The sequence below is a fragment of the Eucyclogobius newberryi genome, unplaced genomic scaffold, assembly GCF_026437365.1.
Source record: "Eucyclogobius newberryi isolate DKJ021-1_F unplaced genomic scaffold, fEucNew1.0.hap1 SCAF_15, whole genome shotgun sequence".
In the NCBI taxonomy this organism is placed as follows: domain Eukaryota; kingdom Metazoa; phylum Chordata; class Actinopteri; order Gobiiformes; family Gobiidae; genus Eucyclogobius; species Eucyclogobius newberryi.
In genome coordinates this window covers 6,688,780-6,708,972 of record NW_027315779.1, presented here as the reverse complement: position 1 = coordinate 6,708,972, position 20,193 = coordinate 6,688,780, and the positions used below count along the sequence as shown (strand labels likewise).

Here is a 20,193-nt window from a genome sequence, read left to right as displayed (position 1 = left end):
GAAGTGAAACTGGAACGGACCATCCAAGGGAGGCCAATCAGAGCAGTACTTATTGGTTATATATTGGCTCTTATTTCCTGGTTGAAAAGAATCAAAATACTTGTCATTAATTGCATACAGCGCACAGTGGTCTAATTCTGTCACAAAGTGCTGCTTTTACAATATCCTCTTAAGTTATTTACACAAAGAAAAGTCAGATACCTCAAGAAAAGAAAAAAACAACAGTGATTGAATGCATTGCTCTAACATGAGAATAGCCAGATAAAAGTATTGGTTGAATGTCCACAGAGCCAATACAAATACACGAAATTGCACTGATGGTAAAACGAACAGGGGAAGCGTAATTAATTCCTTCATTAGATCATTATTCTATTGAACTTTATTTAACCAGGGAAGTCCCATTGACATGTAGCATCTCTTTTTCAGGGGAGTCCTAGCCTCAGAGGGGAAGCAAACATGGACAAACATGGATAGAATAATAAACTCTGCATGTCAAACCAAGTCCAAAATTTGAACTCAGGACCTTCTTTCTATAAACTCACCATTGCACCTCGAAATCCAGCCAACACAGGACTGTAGCAGCCTCAAACCATCGCTAAAAGCCAGCATTACAGCACAGCACACCATTACATTGCTCAAACTAATCTGTTTAACCTGACAATCTTAGAGGCCATTTCTGGTGGTAAAAATGTCAAACAAATCTGTTGTAAAAGTGATTCAAGCAGTGATTACTGTGGGCTTTTAACACAGAAAGTCACAGGAAAGTCACAGCAAAGCCCTGAAGACCGCTCAGAGAAACAGAATAACAGAGTTACAGAGTTACAGAGTTACAGAGTTACAGAGTTACAGAGGTACAGAGGTAGAGTTACAGAGTGACAGTGTTACAGAGGCACAGAGGCACAGAGGCACAGTGTTACAGAGGTACAGAGTTACAGAGTGACAGTGTTACAGAGGTACAGAGTTACAGAGCGACAGTGTTACAGAGATACAGAGGCACAGAGGCACAGTGTTACAGAGGTACAGAGTTACAGAGTGACAGTGTTACAGAGGCACAGAGTTACAGAGATACAGTGAGACAGAGTGACAGAGATACAGAGGTACAGAGTGACAGTGTTACAGAGGTACAGAGTTACAGAGTGACAGTGTTACAGAGGTACAGAGTTACAGAGTGACAGTGTTACAGAGGTACAGAGGCACAGAGGCACAGAGTTACAGAGATACAGTGAGACAGAGCGACAGTGTTACAGAGATACAGAGGCACAGAGTTAGAGTGACAGTGTTACAGAGATACAGAGTTACAGAGTGACAGTGTTACAGAGGTACAGAGGCACAGTGTTACAGAGGTACAGAGTTACAGAGTGACAGTGTTACAGAGGCACAGAGTTACAGAGATACAGTGAGACAGAGTGACAGAGGTACAGAGTGACAGTGTTACAGAGGTACAGAGTTACAGAGTGACAGTGTTACAGAGGTACAGAGGCACAGAGGCACAGAGTTACAGAGATACAGTGAGACAGAGTGACAGAGTGACAGTGTTACAGAGGTACAGAGGCACAGAGTTAGAGTGACAGTGTTACAGAGGTACAGAGTTACAGAGTGACAGTGTTACAGAGGCACAGAGTGACAGAGATACAGAGGTACAGAGTTACAGAGTGACAGTGTTACAGAGGTACAGAGTTACAGAGTGACAGTGTTAGAGAGGTACAGAGGCACAGAGGCACAGAGTTACAGAGATACAGTGAGACAGAGTGACAGTGTTACAGAGGTACAGAGGTACAGAGGCACAGAGTTAGAGTGACAGTGTTACAGAGGTACAGAGTTACAGAGTGACAGTGTTACAGAGATACAGTGAGACAGAGTGACAGAGATACAGAGGTACAGAGTGACAGTGTTACAGAGGTACAGAGTTACAGAGTGACAGTGTTACAGAGGTACAGAGGCACAGAGTTACAGAGTTACAGAGATACAGTGAGACAGAGTGACAGATTGACAGTGTTACAGAGGCACAGAGGCACAGAGTTACAAAGATACAGTGAGATAGAGTGACAGAGTGACAGTGTTACAGAGGTACAGAGGTACAGAAGTACAGAAGTACAGAAGTACAGAGTTACAGAGTTACAGAGATACAGAGGTACAGAAGTACAGAGTTACAGAGTTACAGAGATACAGAGGTACAGAAGTACAGAGTTACAGAGATACAGCGGTACAGAAGTGCAGAAGTACAGAAGTACAGAAGTACAGAGTTACAGAGTTACAGAGATACAGAGGTACAGAAGTACAGAGTTACAGAGTTACAGAGATACAGAGGTACAGAAGTACAGAGTTACAGAGTTACAGAGATACAGAGGTACAGAAGTACAGAGTTACAGAGATACAGCGGTACAGAAGTGCAGAAGTACAGCGTTACAGAGATACAGTGAGAGAGAGTTACAGAGTTACAGAGATACAGAGATACAGAAGTACAGAGTTACAGAGTGACAGTGTTACAGAGGTACAGAGTTACAGAGATACAGAAGTACAGAGTTACAGAGATACAGAGATACAGAAGTACAGCGTTACAGATACAGAGATACATAGATTGCGTTTGTCTCATCGTCTCCAGATCCAGAGATTACACTTGAAGACCCGTTTGATCCCTCGCCCTCATCTTCAGCAGACTCTCGACCACAGAGAGAAGCACTACACGTGCACCGCGGAATGAGCAGCGGAGCGTTAAGGCGTAAAATATGACTAAAAGGAACATAATGCATGGTGAATTCGCAGTATAGTTTTGGATTCCGAAGTTGTTAGAAAATAATTCAAAAGTGCTGCCTGAAACAAAAAACTAGATTGGTATGTGGGAATCAAAACACAGCTGCCAATGGATATAGATTTGTCTTTGGCACAGAAAGTGTTCCATATACAAGCAATGTGGAATTTCTCTCTGATACCAAATGTGGGAAAAGGTACTATGTAAAAATGACTGTTACATTTTGATACAATAAAGTCATACAAACAATATGTATCAAATGCTTTCAGTGCTGCACTTTATAATGATGCACTTTTAGAATTTAGGAAAGTAAGGCATCCAAAGAAAAAGAACGTTAAGGCACACAAGGTCCGAAACAAAAGTCTCATTTATTTCAATTTCTATCAAATGATACATTTTTTCAATTTTCCATATGTCAGTTATGGTGTCGGTCCAGTCCTTTGTCGTTGGTGCAGTTTGTGTCACACATTTCCAACTTCTTTTTTATGAGAATATTGTTTTGGTAAATCAAGAAACATATACATTTCAAATAGATCTGGGCTCAAACCAGGACCAAACCACGTCTACATCAGGACTATAACTGGGCTCAAACCAGGACCGAACCACGTCTACATGGGGACTACAACTGGGCTCAAACCAGGACCAAACCACGTCTACATGGGGACTATAACTGGGCTCAAACCAGGACCAAACCACGTCTACATCAGGACTATAACTGGGCTCAAACCAGGACCAAACCACGTCTACATCAGGACTATAACTGGGCTCAAACCAGGACCAAACCACGTCTACATCCGGACTATAACTGGGCTCAAACCAGGACCGAACCACGTCTACATGGGGACTGTAACTGGGCTCAAACCAGGACCAAACCACGTCTACATCAGGACTATAACTGGGCTCAAACCAGGACCGAACCACGTCTACATCAGGACTATAACTGGGCTCAAACCAGGACCAAACCACGTCTACATCAGGACTATAACTGGGCTCAAACCAGGACCAAACCACGTCTACATCAGGACTATAACTGGGCTCAAACCAGGACCAAACCACGTCTACATCAGGACTATAACTGGGCTCAAACCAGGACCAAACCACGTCTACATCAGGACTATAACTGGGCACAAACCAGGACCAAACCACGTCTACATCCGGACTATAACTGGGCTCAAACCAGGACCAAACCACGTCTACATCCGGACTTTAACTGGGCTCAAACCAGGACCAAACCACGTCTACATGGGGACTTTAACTGGGCTCAAACCAGGACCAAACCACGTCTACATGGGGACTATAACTGGGCTCAAACCAGGACCAAACCACGTCTTCATCAGGACTATAACTGGGCACAAACCAGGACCAAACCACGTCTACATCAGGACTATAACTGGGCTCAAACCAGGACCAAACCACGTCTACATCAGGACTATAACTGGGCTCAAACCAGGACCAAACCACGTCTACATCAGGACTATAACTGGGCTCAAACCAGGACCAAACCACGTCTACATCAGGACTATAACTGGGCTCAAACCAGGACCAAACCACGTCTACATCCGGACTATAACTGGGCACAAACCAGGACCGAACCACGTCTACATCCGGACTATAACTGGGCTCAAACCACGACCAAACCACGTCTACATCCGGACTATAACTGGGCACAAACCAGGACCAAACCACGTCTACATCCGGACTATAACTGGGCACAAACCAGGACCAAACCACGTCTACATCAGGACTATAACTGGGCACAAACCAGGACCAAACCACGTCTACATCCGGACTATAACTGGGCTCAAACCAGGACCAAACCACGTCTACATCCGGACTATAACTGGGCTCAAACCAGGACCAAACCACGTCTACATCAGGACTATAACTGGGCTCAAACCAGGACCAAACCACGTCTACATCCGGACTATAACTGGGCTCAAACCAGGACCAAACCACGTCTACATCAGGACTATAACTGGGCTCAAACCAGGACCAAACCACGTCTTCATCAGGACTATAACTGGGCTCAAACCAGGACCAAACCACGTCTACATCCGGACTATAACTGGGCTCAAACCAGGACCAAACCACGTCTACATCAGGACTATAACTGGGCTCAAACCAGGACCAAACCACGTCTACATCCGGACTATAACTGGGCACAAACCAGGACCGAACCACGTCTACATGGGGACTATAACTGGGCTCAAACCAGGACCAAACCACGTCTACATCAGGACTATAACTGGGCACAAACCAGGACCAAACCACGTCTACATCCGGACTATAACTGGGCTCAAACCAGGACCAAACCACGTCTACATCAGGACTATAACTGGGCACAAACCAGGACCAAACCACGTCTACATCAGGACTATAACTGGGCTCAAACCAGGACCAAACCACGTCTACATCCGGACTATAACTGGGCTCAAACCAGGACCAAACCACGTCTACATCAGGACTATAACTGGGCTCAAACCAGGACCAAACCACGTCTACATCCGGACTATAACTGGGCTCAAACCAGGACCAAACCACGTCTACATCCGGACTATAACTGGGCTCAAACCAGGACCAAACCACGTCTACATCAGGACTATAACTGGGCTCAAACCAGGACCAAACCACGTCTACATCCGGACTATAACTGGGCTCAAACCAGGACCAAACCACGTCTACATCAGGACTATAACTGGGCTCAAACCAGGACCAAACCACGTCTTCATCAGGACTATAACTGGGCTCAAACCAGGACCAAACCACGTCTACATCCGGACTATAACTGGGCTCAAACCAGGACCAAACCACGTCTACATCCGGACTATAACTGGGCACAAACCAGGACCGAACCACGTCTACATCAGGACTATAACTGGGCTCAAACCAGGACCAAACCACGTCTACATCAGGACTATAACTGGGCTCAAACCAGGACCAAACCACGTCTACATCCGGACTATAACTGGGCTCAAACCAGGACCAAACCACGTCTACATCAGGACTATAACTGGGCTCAAACCAGGACCAAACAAATACATACATTTCAAAAATAAATACAAATGTTATGTTCAAATTAGAGGTGGGCCGTGTAAAAATATTGTTTTGAAAATATCCACCATTGGAATAGTTCGAGTATATTGTTTGTTCCTAGTTTTCAGGCAAATCATTTCTTCCTGATTTGAAGGATTTTGTGGGGACTTTTCCCCATTCAAAATGTATCATATTTTGATTTCAAGTGCACTATAGAAATTACACCAAATATCAGGAAGGAATCCTTCTGAATCCTTATGCTTGAAACCCATGAATACCGGTAGTAAAAACGCTGATTAATGACAAAACATTATGTTCTAAGGTGATGTTTCTGGTTAGTTTGAGAGACATTTCACATTTCTCTGTAAGTCAAACTACACCTATTACATTTAAAGACATGTTTTATTCATTTCTGTCACATAAAGCTTTAGTAATAGATAGTATAGGGGGTCATGGTCATCCGTTAACATTACACATGAACACAGGAAGTGGCACTCACAGCCAGTAGAGGGAGGGCAGGTGCTGACAGAGGCTGGGGTGAGGCAGCTGCTTCAGGGACGTGTGCACCATCGATCTGCGAAGATTCAAAACACCACGGCTCATTTACGCACACAGAAGATCAAATTACAACTCGCTTTAGCGCGCGGTCCTATTAGTTCAATTATCCTGGCTAACTTTGTGAAGTCTGTACAGTTTAATGGTGTATGAAAATGGACATAATGCAGCGTTTTAAATTGATCGGTACATTATAACCGTCAGTAGTGAAGCTCAAGTAAAAATATGGCACTTGGCTGTAATATAATCTTTTTTTTTATATTATGGACCCAAATAATAAAGTAGAGTAATGTCTTTGTTTTGTGTATCAAGTAAAAGTGGAAAAAAGACCAGTTTCTGCTTAATCTTTTCATTTATCCAAGCTTGGGACTGGTACAAACAGTTGCTTAATGCTGAAGTCTGTGTGTTAAAATGTCCCCACTAAATAAACAGATAATAATAATAAGTACACTGGAGTACAAGAGAGGATTCCCATTTCAAGTGCAAATATGAAATTGAAATGACTAAGAAACAAAGTGAAGTGAAGTGAAATATGCGCTGAAAAAACAACAAAGCAGATTTGCTTTTTTGGAAACAAGGAACAAGAAATATTGAGAAATTAACAAAGCAAATGAACAAGATCTAAAATAGGAGGGAGACAGAGGAACACAGGACATGTTCAGAAGAAGCTTGATTCAAAGAGCTTTAATAAGATGGAAATTTTGATGTTTTGTATTCATTCTTTCTTAAAGCCACAGTATGTCACATTCTGGAGGTGGCATGAGTCTATGGAAACACGAAGATAAAACGTACTTCTGAACATCCTCCACACAGATAGAGACGTTTTATGCCATACCGCTGAATATTAAAGGAACATTATTGCCAAAGTGACAACATTTAAATTGGAAACAAGCGAGTAAGAATAAACACTATTTTATGATTTTATTAAGTAAAAAGGCATTATTAAAACGTAATATAAGTGTTTGGGGTAAAGTTATATGTGCTTAACAAAAGTTCAGTTCACTCACAGGTAAACGAGCGACTGAAGACCTAAGAATGTGTCCTGGGACAAACTGGTTAAGGGGTTATGGTCCAACATCCTGCAACAACAAAACAATTATTTGCCCCACATCATTTATGTAATATGAACTTTCACATCCCCCTTTTTCTTAGATCCGTCTGATCTGAACCTTCTCCGGAGAAGCAGACGGGCAATAAAAAGATACAAAGTGTAATAAATCGTCATCAAGTTAAAATGGTGATCTGAGAAAATGAATCAATGAAGCACAATGAATAGTTTAACCTCTAATACAGACTTGTCCCATGGCTAGGCAGTGTTTGGGTTCATGAACGTTCCACAATAGACCAGTTGTGCTGAACTTTGTGTACAGCAAAAACAGTCCACACAAAACACCCTCATGTCTGACCATTTTATGTTTGATTCGCTGAGCTCATGATCAGACATACTCAAATGTGATGTCGCAACTGAGCTCTACTTATTACAGGGACAAATAAGAACATCTGTCTCTGCGGCGGCGCTCGTAAACAACTGATTTAATGCGCAGCGAGTGATTTGTGCTCAGGAAGAACAAGCAACCACAAATAAAACGGTCGGAGATGTTCGTGTGAGAAGAGACTTTGCAGCAGTTACACAGCACAGAACCAAGCACAACTGGAAACGTATAAAAAACCTTCGGTGTCAGTGACGAGTGCTGGATAATGCAATTGTGTGGAAGTTATGTCAATATTACTAGAATAAATACTTTTGTAAAATACTGTAGGTGTAGTTGATGAGGTTATTCGTTAACTGGGGTTCGGGAGCAGGACCACGTTTCAACCTCTTACTTCACCAGCAACCACATCTGCTGCATCATCGCTCCATCATCGTTCCATCATCGCTCCATCATCGCTCCATCATCGCTCCATCATCGCTCCATCATCGTTCCATCATCGCTCCATCATCGTTTCATCATCGCTGCATCATCGTTCCATCCTCGCTGCATCATCGCTGCATCATCGCTCCATCATCGCTGCATCATCGCTCCATCATCGCTCCATCATCGTTCCATCATCGCTCCATCATCGCTCCATAGTCGCTGTATCATCGTTCCATCATTGCTCCATCATCGCTCCATCATCGCTCCATCATCGATCCATCATCGCTCCATCATCGCTGCATCATCGTTCCATCATCGCTGCATCATCACTCCATCATCGCTCCATCATCGTTCCATCATCGCTGCATCATCGCTCCATCATCGCTCCATCATCGCTCCATCATCGATCCATCATCGTTCCATCATCGCTCCATCATCGCTCCATCATCGTGCCATCATCGCTGCATCATCACTCCATCATTGCTCCATCATCGTTCCATCATCGCTGCATCATCGCTCCATCATCGCTGCATCATCGCTACATCATCGTTCCATCATCGCTGCATCATCGCTCCATCATTGTTCCATCATCGCTGCATCATCGCTCCATCATCGCTCCATCATCGTTCCATCATCGCTGCATCATCGCTCCATCATCGTTCCGTCATCGCTGCATCATCGCTCCATCATCGCTCCATCATCGCCCCATCATCGCTGCATCATCGTTTCATCATCGCTCCATCATCGATCCATCATCGTTCCATCATCGCTGCATCATCGCTCCATCATCGTTCCATCATCGTGCCATCATCGCTGCATCATCACTCCATCATCGTTCCATCATCGCTGCATCATCGCTCCATCATTGCTCCATCATCGCTGCATCATCGCTCCATCATCGCTGCATCATCGTTCCATCATCGCTGCATCATCGTTCCATCATCGCTGCATCATCGTTCCATCATCGCTGCATCATTGCTCCATCATCGCTCCATCATCGCTGCATCATCGCTCCATCATCGCTGCATCATCGATCCATCATCGCTCCATCATCGCTCCATCATCGCTGCATCATCGGTCCATCATCGCTACATCATCGCTCCATCATCGTTCCAACATCGCTGCATCATCGCTCCATCATCGCTACATCATCGCTACATCATTGCTCCATCATCGTTCCATCATCGTTGCATCATTGCTCCATCATCGCTCCATCACCGCTCCATCATCGTTCCATCATCGCTGCATCATCGCTACATCATCGCTCCATCATCGCTGCATCATCGATCCATCACCGTTCCATCATCGCTCCATCACCGCTCCATCACCGCTCCATCACCGCTCCATCATCGCTCCATAATCGCTCCATCATCGTTCCATCATCGCTGCATCATCGCTCCATCATCGCTACATCATCGATCCATCATCGTTCCATCATCGCTGCATCATCGCTCCATCATCGCTCCATCATCGTGCCATCATCGCTGCATCATCACTCCATCATCGCTCCATCATCGTTCCATCATCGCTGCATCATCGCTCCATCATCGCTGCATCATCGCTACATCATCGTTCCATCATCGCTGCATCATCGTTCCATCATCGCTGCATCATCGCTCCATCATCGTTCCATCATCGCTGCATCATCGCTCCATCATCGCTCCATCATCGCTCCATCATCGCCCCATCATCGCTGCATCATCGTTTCATCATCGCTCCATCATCGTTCCATCATCGCTGCATCATCGCTCCATCATCGTTCCATCATCGCTGCATCATCGCTCCATCATCGCTCCATCATCGCTCCATCATCGCCCCATCATCGCTGCATCATCGTTTCATCATCGCTCCATCATCGCTCCATCATCGATCCATCATCGTTCCATCATCGCTGCATCATCGCTCCATCATCGTTCCATCATCGTGCCATCATCGCTGCATCATCACTCCATCATCGTTCCATCATCGCTGCATCATCGCTCCATCATTGCTCCATCATCGCTGCATCATCGCTCCATCATCGCTGCATCATCGTTCCATCATCGCTGCATCATCGTTCCATCATCGCTGCATCATCGTTCCATCATCGCTGCATCATCGCTCCATCATTGTTCCATCATCGCTGCATCATCGCTCCATCATCGCTCCATCATCGTTCCATCATCGCTGCATCATCGCTCCATCATCGTTCCATCATCGCTGCATCATCGCTCCATCATCGCTCCATCATCGCCCCATCATCGCTGCATCATCGTTTCATCATCGCTCCATCATCGCTCCATCATCGTTCCATCATCGTGCCATCATCGCTGCATCATCACTCCATCATCGTTCCATCATCGCTGCATCATTGCTCCATCATTGCTCCATCATCGCTGCATCATCGCTCCATCATCGCTGCATCATCGTTCCATCATCGCTGCATCATCGTTCCATCATCGCTGCATCATCGTTCCATCATCGCTGCATCATCGCTCCATCATCGCTGCATCATCGCTCCATCATTGCTCCATCATCGCTGCATCATCGCTCCATCATCGCTCCATCATCGCTCCATCATCGCTGCATCATCGGTCCATCATCGCTACATCATCGCTCCATCATCGTTCCAACATCGCTACATCATCACTCCATCATCGCTACATCATCGCTACATCATTGCTCCATCATTGTTCCATCATCGTTGCATCATTGCTCCATCATCGCTCCATCACCGCTCCATCATCGTTCCATCATCGCTGCATCATCGCTACATCATCGCTCCATCATCGCTGCATCATCGATCCATCACCGTTCCATCATCGCTCCATCACCGCTCCATCACCGCTCCATCACCGCTCCATCATCGCTCCATAATCGCTCCATCATCGTTCCATCATCGCTGCATCATCGCTACATCATCGCTACATCATCGCTCCATCATTGCTCCATCATCGCTCCATCATCGCTACATCATCGCTCCATCATCGATCCGTCATCACTATTATCAATAAACATTCTTTGGTATTCCATTGTTGTGGCCTGGTCCTTGTTAGTGAAATGAAATGATCAAGGCACCAGCACCGATATCGGCTTTGGTCCAGGCACTTGTTCGGGTTTTGTTTCCAGGATTTTCAGCGAGTTATAAGCTCAGCGAGTGTTCTGTTTGGGCCTATAGCTGTAATAAAACCATTAAAAGGCCAAACACATCTCATGGTTGAACTTTTAATTAAAGCTGGACAGGCAAGGTGAGGCAAGCTTATTTGTAGAGCACAATTCAAAGTGCTTCACACAACAGGAAAAATATGCCTTAAAACAATAAATGGAAAAACATAAAAGAGAAAAAATCCTTTCAGTCATATGCACAGCTAAACAAAACCCTTTTTAGCTTAGATTTGAACATTGTCAGAGTGGAAGCCTGTCTCACATCTTCATGTTTAGTCCTGAAGGGAATACCAAATATTAACTTTACTTAATTGTATTAGAACTGTACTTTGATAATATCAAAGTACAGTATGTATATATATATATATATATATATATATATATATATATATATATATATATATATATAATAAGGGAATACCAACTATATTAACTTTAGATTGTATTAATTTTAGTCATTCAAAATTGTGCTGAAACTGGCTTCACACAGGCACATTCTTAGATAAGGAGAAAGCTGCAGACCCAAGGACATCTCTGTGCGATAGAACGGCAAATGGAAGAATACTTAGAGAAGACGTCAACCGTCATATCACGCCCTATATCAAAATGTATAAATTGTTTGAGCGCACAGGGAAAGGGCGCGATCCGGAACGCCTGTGTAAGACGCCGACACATTTGATAAGGTCAGATGGTAAGCGTTCTGTTTATCTGTATTAGAATTGTACACAACAGGGATTAAACATTTGATTCATTCTAACTATTTTTGATTCTTGCCCTTCATAAACGAGCATGCCAACAGTCCTGACTCTGGCACCAAAGTATTTCAAAAAGTATTTCAGCTCTTTTGACACTAGGAGGAGTAAAGGCGTTTACAATAATTAAGAATACAGTGGATACAATTTGTGACATGAAGTATGGCATTTTGCAGCAAGATTATATCGCACAAGAGGAATTGAAGTGTGTTGTTGGTGCTACTCACAGCCACTCTAACTGATGCAGGTCCTTGAACACACCAGGACTCAGCAACGAGATCAAATTTTCACTCAGAAACCTGCCATGAGACACACAGTGAGCAGGAGACAGGACACCAGGACAAGGACACACTCCAAACAAGGACAAACAAGAGGGACACTGTATTTATGACGTTTACTGCGCAGAGGCTGTAAATGTCACTGACTTGTTTAAAAATCTTTCCGCAATATTTCAAAGGCATCACCTCATCCAAAGGTGATGTACATAGTAGTAGTCAATCACACAGTCAGTTACCTCACTACACAACAACAAATACTGCAAGTTATAAGGCAATAATATACAAAAAACAAGACAACATGACTTTGTTTACCTGTCAAAGTGAAATCAGATACTTCACTTAAAATGCATTGCTAAATTGATTTGTTTTTATTAAATCCATGTTTTGTTTTGGGTAAAATCTAGTTAGGCCCGAGCGCCACAAGCTGGCGAGAGGCCTATTAATCTCGTAAGGCCGTGCGAAGCACGGCTGCGAAAGTGCGCACGTAGTGCGCACGAAATCGAGCGCGAAGCGCTCGCCCACTTCCAAACACTCACTAACGCACTCCTCCACTCATGCACGCCCCGTGCATACTAATTAGTTGTAGGAAAATGGAACATTACCGTTGTAAACGGGCGAAGCCCGTGCAAAAGTTCGCACTAAACGAGCACTTTACATTGGGATGACGACCGCGAAGCGGTCGTCATCCCCATATAAAGCACTCATTTGCGCTAAGTAGCTCACGAATACGTTCCCCATCTCTTGCATGTTCCGTGCATATAAGCATGTAATGCAAAAATTGAACATTATTACTGTATAGAGGGCCAAAAACACAAAGTGGGCGGAGCCCACTCAAAATTATCGAAAGTACCCGTCAGTGACCAGGGACCCACACCATGAGGTAGGAAAGCGCGAGCGCTTTCCGAAAATGTATAGTTTATGATATTTGAAAAATGGGAAACATTGTTTTCGCATCGGAATATTATTCTTTCTTTCTTTCTTTCTTTCTTTCTTTCTTTCTTCTTCTCGGGACCAACCCCCCTATTTTTCACCCAGTGAACATTGACGAAAAGTCACAAAAATTTGCACACCTCTAAAAATCGTGCCTCTCTACATTCTGGCTATTTCCCTTTTCTAAAATAAAAAAAATTGGCGCGTCAGCGCCACCAAATGTACCAAAAATGCATTGAGAGATGGGAAATGACCCAAAAAAAATCTGATCGTAGAATCATGAAATTTGGCGCAGAGGTAGATGGTGACAAGAGAAGTAAAAAATATTATTACGGCAATGCCGTCCGCCCAACCAAATGTCGGCCATATTGCTTCAAAAATGGCTAAACATGACTTCGGAGTTTTTCCAAACGTCGTACTTTTACGAACTCCTCCCAGGGCGTTGGCCCTAAAAAGCTGAAATTTGGTGAAAATGCTACTGAGGAGTGGGACATCAAAAGTTATCCAAATTACATTGATACCTCTCACGGTCTCTGAGCGGCGAAGCCGCAAACTGTAGCTAGAATTTCAGAAATCTCCCATATTTAAAATTTCTGCCGTTTGCGCAGATAAAGTCCAAATTGCGTCAAATTAGAATCAGTTGTTAAACTCTTTGCCCTAAACCTACTTGAAGTGAAATAAATTCATTTGGCGCCACAGCGCCCCCTACAGATTTTATATGGAGGTTAAATGTTTAGTTTTGCGAAATTATATGAAATTTGACACACAACTCAATTTTAGCATCCCCATCAAAAAAGTCAATGACTCATGTCATAATTGTTATGGCGTTGCCGTAACGATGACCGAAACCTTTCATGTTTACACTTTAGACTTTCACAAACTCCTCCCAGGGCGTCAGCCCTATTAACCTGAAATTTAGTGAGACTCATCTTCAAGACCATCAAAAGTTATCCACATTTTCATTCAAAGAGTCACGGTGTCTGTGCGGCAAAGCCGCACATTTTGCCAAGAATTCAAAATAAAATAGCTTTTTGATGGTAAAACAAAGGGGAGAAGATGTGACAGCGTCACAGATTCAGCAGTAGGCGTAATAAAAGGACAATTGGGGCTCCTCTTGCGGCGTGGCGGCGGCGTGGCGAGGGCCGATCATTGCCGCTTGCGGCTATATTTAAAATTTACTTCTACATGCACCGTATTTTCTGCACTATAAGGCGCATTGTCACTGTGAATGGTCTATTTTTGATCATTTGTCATATATAAGGAGCACTGGACGATACGGCGCATTACGTGAAACTAAACATGTGCCACACAAAAGCGCTTCAAGGTCAGTAAGCACAACCAGAATTCATCCAAATATTAGGTGCACTGGATAAATAAGGCACACTGTTGTTTTTTGAGAAAATTAAAGGCTTTTAAGTGCGCCTTATAGTGCGGAAAATACGATATACATGTATTTCTCGACTTAGTCCTGGTTGTTTTGCCAAGATTACTCTGTAACAAACACATCATTCACAGAACTAGAGAGGAGGATTTTTGGCTCAGTGTAAATCTCATTACAATAAAAACAAAACAGATTGTCCCTGCTAGGCTACAATAGTTGATCACAATCTTCCGTCAGCTTGAGGGGAAAAGAACAGGGAAACCATTTGATTTCTGCTCCTGACGCACCACCAGGAAGTACATACTGCTGGTTTTAATCTGACACCTCGAGAACGCGCAAAAAGAAACCTGATTTTGGAGCATACTGATGAGACTTTCATGATTTAAAAACGAAAAAAGAAGTGCGTCAAATTATACTCACAATCTTTTCAAGCTGTAAAGGCCACTGAAGGCGTTTTTGGAGATGACCTGCAGACTGTTGTTTTGAAGGAACCTACGGACAAGAAAAACACATTCATTGCCATTCAAAAACATGGCAGTGGAGCTCTGGAGGTCAATTAGAAGGAGTGGGACAATTTTATGTTAATTATTGTCTACTTCAACACAACCAGATCGTCCGGACTCATGACTGCGTATGCAAATGAGACACTGGGAACTAATTATGTCGGTCCTTTCACTGTGAAGACATTAAGAAGGTGTCAAAACAAAGGTGAAAGGTATGAGCAGACGTTTAGGGACAGGACAGCTACGAAATAGAAGTATTAAAGTGGAAATAAAGGGTTCAAATCTGCATTAACTCACTTTGATGATACTGACTGGTAAAGAAAGTGGTGAAGATGAATCACTACCTACTACTTACTGTGGCTCAACTCAACTTAGAAGATGACTGAAAAGATATATGCAAACTGCAAAATCATCTGGTTTCTGTCTGATCCCGCTGAGTGCTCAGATCAAATAAAAAATTCAATTCAATATCACTTTTTTAATCCGTTTAGGAACTTTGTTTGCAGAGCGCCAGCACACATCGTCCATCCAAAGCACATCCATCACGGTACGTAAGAAATGCAACAATACAAATACACACAACTACTATCATTGTTTGTATTTTGTGCCGCTCGTGTGTCTCTGTGACATGTTTGCTGTACATATGGTTATGTCTGTCCAATGGAGCCTCATATGTGTTTGTACAGCAATAAAAATGTGAAACAGAAAAATCCACAAAACGAGCACACAAAGCAGACTTAATGCGGCCTGAAATGTGTGCAATGTACTCACACTAAATACATATTATTTAGTATGAAATAATGTCAAAGGTCAGGCAGCAGTTATTTTATAACTTGGTTTATGGATTTTTAAATGAAATATATTGCACAGGCGGACGGAATAGAAATGTATAATTTCAATTTAAAAAGATGTTTTCTTACGGGTTTGCCCAAAACGCACCACGGGAGGAGAGGGGGTTGTCGCGGCATGCAGGTGAGTGTAACAGTAGATGTTTTAGACGGACAGAACTGACGCTTAAGTGTGCACCCTCCCCCACCCACCCAGTCACGGCAAAACGCGCTGAAGAAAATGTGGTAAACGGGTTTAAAATATGTATTTGCGATATAAAGGCGCGCAGCAGACAGCGAGACGGGGCCGCGCTCTCGCCGGGGCCGCGCGCTCTCGCCTGGGCCGCGCGCTCTCGCCGGGGCCGCGCGCTCTCGCCGGGGCCGCGCGCTCTCGCCTGGGCCGCGCGCAGGGACAGAGCAGCTCCGTCACAGACTTCCGCAGGAGTTTGGCGAGAAATTGCCTCTTATCTTTTGACTTAATACCGCTTTTTACATTTAATTTAATGCTATTTTGCTTTGTCGGCGGTACTTCATAAAAAAAAATAAAAAAAAAAGATAATAATTTATTTTAATTATTTTGTATAAATCAATAATCTAAGTGCAGCGGATCCCTAAACAAGTAATAAAATAACTAAGGCCTAAATCAGATCATAATCATAATCAAGTATCACACATTTTAAGGCTCTAGAACCCTCATGTTTCTCCTGAACTTCACCAATGTGTTCCTCCTGACATGTTTCTTCTGTCGTACCTGTTCCTCTTTAATCCCGCCTCCCTCGGGCCACAAAAAACACAAAAACTCAGTCCAAACCACACGGTGTGAATCTGGCACATTTCCTGCCACTTTCCTCTCAGCGTCTGCTCGTTTCTAGCTCTCATGAATTCATTTTCAGTTTCTGCTCTCGTCACTGTTTCATGTTTGTGTTGTTCACCTGGAGGCGATCCAGCAACAGCCTCAGATCCATACTATAATAATCAGCCTTCATGAAACATTCGAGTTCGGCGAAAGGGCACAAGGCCAGCGTGTTCGCAGACAGGGAATTGTTTTTGTTTCATTTTCTTCAGGGGCCCGCATCCAACTCAGGGGTCCTTTTGTCAGTTTAAATATTGATTTCTTACAAGCGTTAACATTCATTTATTCAGGCTTAGGGACCAAACACACACTAAATAAACAGGAATTGTCTGCATATTTTAACTAAAGAGAGTTAATTGATGTTTTAAGCAGCTTATTACCCTCAGGGAATTATTATTATTATAATTATGAGTATTTTCCTTAACATAATTCAATTTAAATGTAAACAACACGACTGATACATTCAAATGTGTTTTAAATAAATATGTTGGATCGTATTTTGTGTTTCATGTTTGCGATTGGTATGAAACGCAGAAGTTTGTCTGGTGTTTAAGGCATGACTTGCAAAAACGTTGCTCAATTAGCCCAGTCGAATATTTTGGACGCACAAGGTCAAGATCAAATGCACTGCAGATGTGTGCGCCCTCTGCGGGGAAATAATCACCACGGGTTTTTATGATCCGATACTTACAATCTCTCCAGTGCGGCGTATTCGGAGAAGACGTAATCAGACAACCGCCGCAATCTATTACTCCGGAGGGACCTGGAACGAAGAAGTGAAACGAAGACGTTAATAAAGAGCGAACCATCTCCATGAAGTCAACTGCAGAAATGTGTTGGCAATTTACAGGAAACAGATTTGTCTCAAATATTAGTGACACTCATATTTATCATTATTTACAACTTTTTTTGTGTGACTTATCAGTTTAACACACATTTAGTCTGCTACAAATCCATTTTATTTGCTTATCAGGGGGATTTATGTCTTAATATTGTTTAATACGCCGCATTTTACTTTACCTGGATGTAAAAACCTCTCAAACTCTATTTTCAATTTATGATTTGATTGACTTTTTATGGGCTCAACTTCAAAGTCCCAACCAAAGATGGACATGATTAAAATTCTGCCAGTCCCAAGTAAAGCCAAACAACACTGAAATAGACCCAGAAGCCTGTTTATAACGATATGGAAGAGTAAAATGCCACTTTGAAGCTGAAGTCTCTCCGCTGTCGTCCCTGAACCCCAAAGTGCAGATCGCTCCACTTCCTGTCCGTCTGTCACTTTTATGTCTCTCTTGGCTCCACTCATGGCATCACATGACACTTCTCACACAGGAGCTAAACTGAAATACACCCTGCTAAAAGGATGCCACTTTGTGTGAAGAACAGAAATGAGGAAAATAAAATAGAGGACATAGTTGTTCTTTTGTTTTTAGCTTAAAACATTATTCCTTTCCGCGAATCTCCAAACTGACGGGCGGTGGCTGCAAGACCGTGTCATAAGGGCAAGCACGCGTCACCATCCAAAAACCAGGAAAAAAGAGCGCGATGGACATAAGACTTTTATATATATATATATATATATATATATATATATATAAAGCGGCGCACCGCGGAGCTTTACAGCACACAGCTGTGGGGCACTCACGCTCTGAGACTACGTCACGGGTTGGGCGGGGGAGCCAGATCGCTCTTCGCAAGGGTGGGGACGAATATCAAACCAAGCCGTCTGCATTTCCGGGTTGGTGAGGGGGTCCAAGGTCTGGGTGATATTTCTTAACTATTATGTTAAGGGTGTTGCACAACCCTTATTATTATCTATTATACACTTAGACTACGAAACGTAGAAAAAAGCATGTTATGGCACCTTTAAGTCTTCTGAATGAATAGTTTTCTGAACATGCACAAAAGCCTATCTAGATCTGGAGATGGCTTCCTGACAGATTAAGATAAATTAAGATAAAATATTCCTTTATTGTCCACACATGGGGAAATTTCATTGTTGCAACGCAGGTAGATACAGAGGAAAAGAACAGATAACTTATAGGAAGTTTGAAAAACACTCTCAATAGACGAACTCTTATAAACAAAACCTCTTAAAAACTCCTATAGACAAAACCTCCCATTTCCCAACAAGGGATGGAGAGGAAAAATAAATAAAGATAAAATAAATAAATGATTGAAAGATTGCCCCGATGAGTAGAAAAAAAAAGTTAAAAAAGAAAGAAGAAAAAGAAATGTCTATATATTAGAAATTGTACTGTAAAAATAGGCTCTGTTTTTATCACTGTTTTTGAAGGTCAAAATAAACCAAATACAACCAAAATGCAACGGATAAATGACCGCACTATAGGGAGGATAAAGTGGAAGCTACCTAAATCTTATTTTGGTAACGACATTATAAGCCATTGACAAATGCTACTAATTGTCTAAGTGCTTATGAACAAATGGCTCGTTCTTATTAATACATTGTACAAAGTTTACTACAGAATCCTTATTTTCTAACTTAGTTTTATCAAGAATAAAAACAATCTTTTCACTACACTTCACTGGCAAAGCTGATGAATAATGAATGCCTCTTGTGTCCTGGAACTCCTGCTTATTGCTAAGTGTAATGGACTGCATGATTTTGAACCCTTGAGAATTTAGCTTATAGTTTTTTGGTGAATTTCTGTTGGCGTTAGCGCCAGAGAGACAAAAGGAGATGGATTTCATACAAACAAGAAATGTAAGAGTGAGCAGAAAAGTTCTCAAAGAAACAACCTGTGAATGGAAACCACCGGCGCTTGAAAAACCAATACCCCTTTTACACCAGAAGACTGATAATGACACTAAATCAATGCAATATTCTAAACAATGGTTGGTTATTTAACAAGTGACTATTTGAAAATGAAATATTATGTGTGGCAGCCTTTGTGCAGAAGACCTGGACTTTGTGAGATAATGTCATTGTTTGTTATGTTTATGATCTTTTCTAGTAAGTTAATGTTGATTGTGTCCCATGTGAGCTACAACTCACTGCATGACACTTCAGTAAAAACAATTAACAAACGGCCTAATACTGTTAATTGAGTTTATATAACAAGGCGGTCATTAAAAGCCTAATTGAAAGCTAATTTGCTCAAAGGGGTGATTTGTTTTCATGCCTTTTTGTGTAAATTTATGGACTGAAACAAATTAATGTGTTTTTATTGTATATACTGTGTTTCACGGGGAGACAAACAAGGGACAGTGCTGTTGAGCTCAGACGGATTAAAGCCAAAACCTTAAAGCTTCGTAATAAAAGTGACTCCCGCGCTTCTTAAATTACCACTTCTAACAAGAGGCTCTTT

The 20,193-nt window shown here is 42.7% G+C and overlaps 1 protein-coding gene across 1 annotated transcript in view; it reads right to left on the bottom strand.

Annotated features, from left to right (window-relative positions):
• The window catches only part of rxfp2a (relaxin family peptide receptor 2a), a 43,080-nt gene that overhangs the window by 16,880 nt on the left and 6,007 nt on the right, over positions 1–20,193 (bottom strand). The window contains exons 4-8 of the mRNA XM_072445870.1: positions 17,553–17,624; positions 15,099–15,170; positions 12,317–12,388; positions 7,345–7,416; positions 6,282–6,356 (exon numbers count right to left, since the gene is read on the bottom strand). Coding sequence (XP_072301971.1) covers positions 6,282–6,356; positions 7,345–7,416; positions 12,317–12,388; positions 15,099–15,170; positions 17,553–17,624 — 363 coding nt within the window. The remainder of the gene's footprint in view (positions 1–6,281; positions 6,357–7,344; positions 7,417–12,316; positions 12,389–15,098; positions 15,171–17,552; positions 17,625–20,193) is intronic.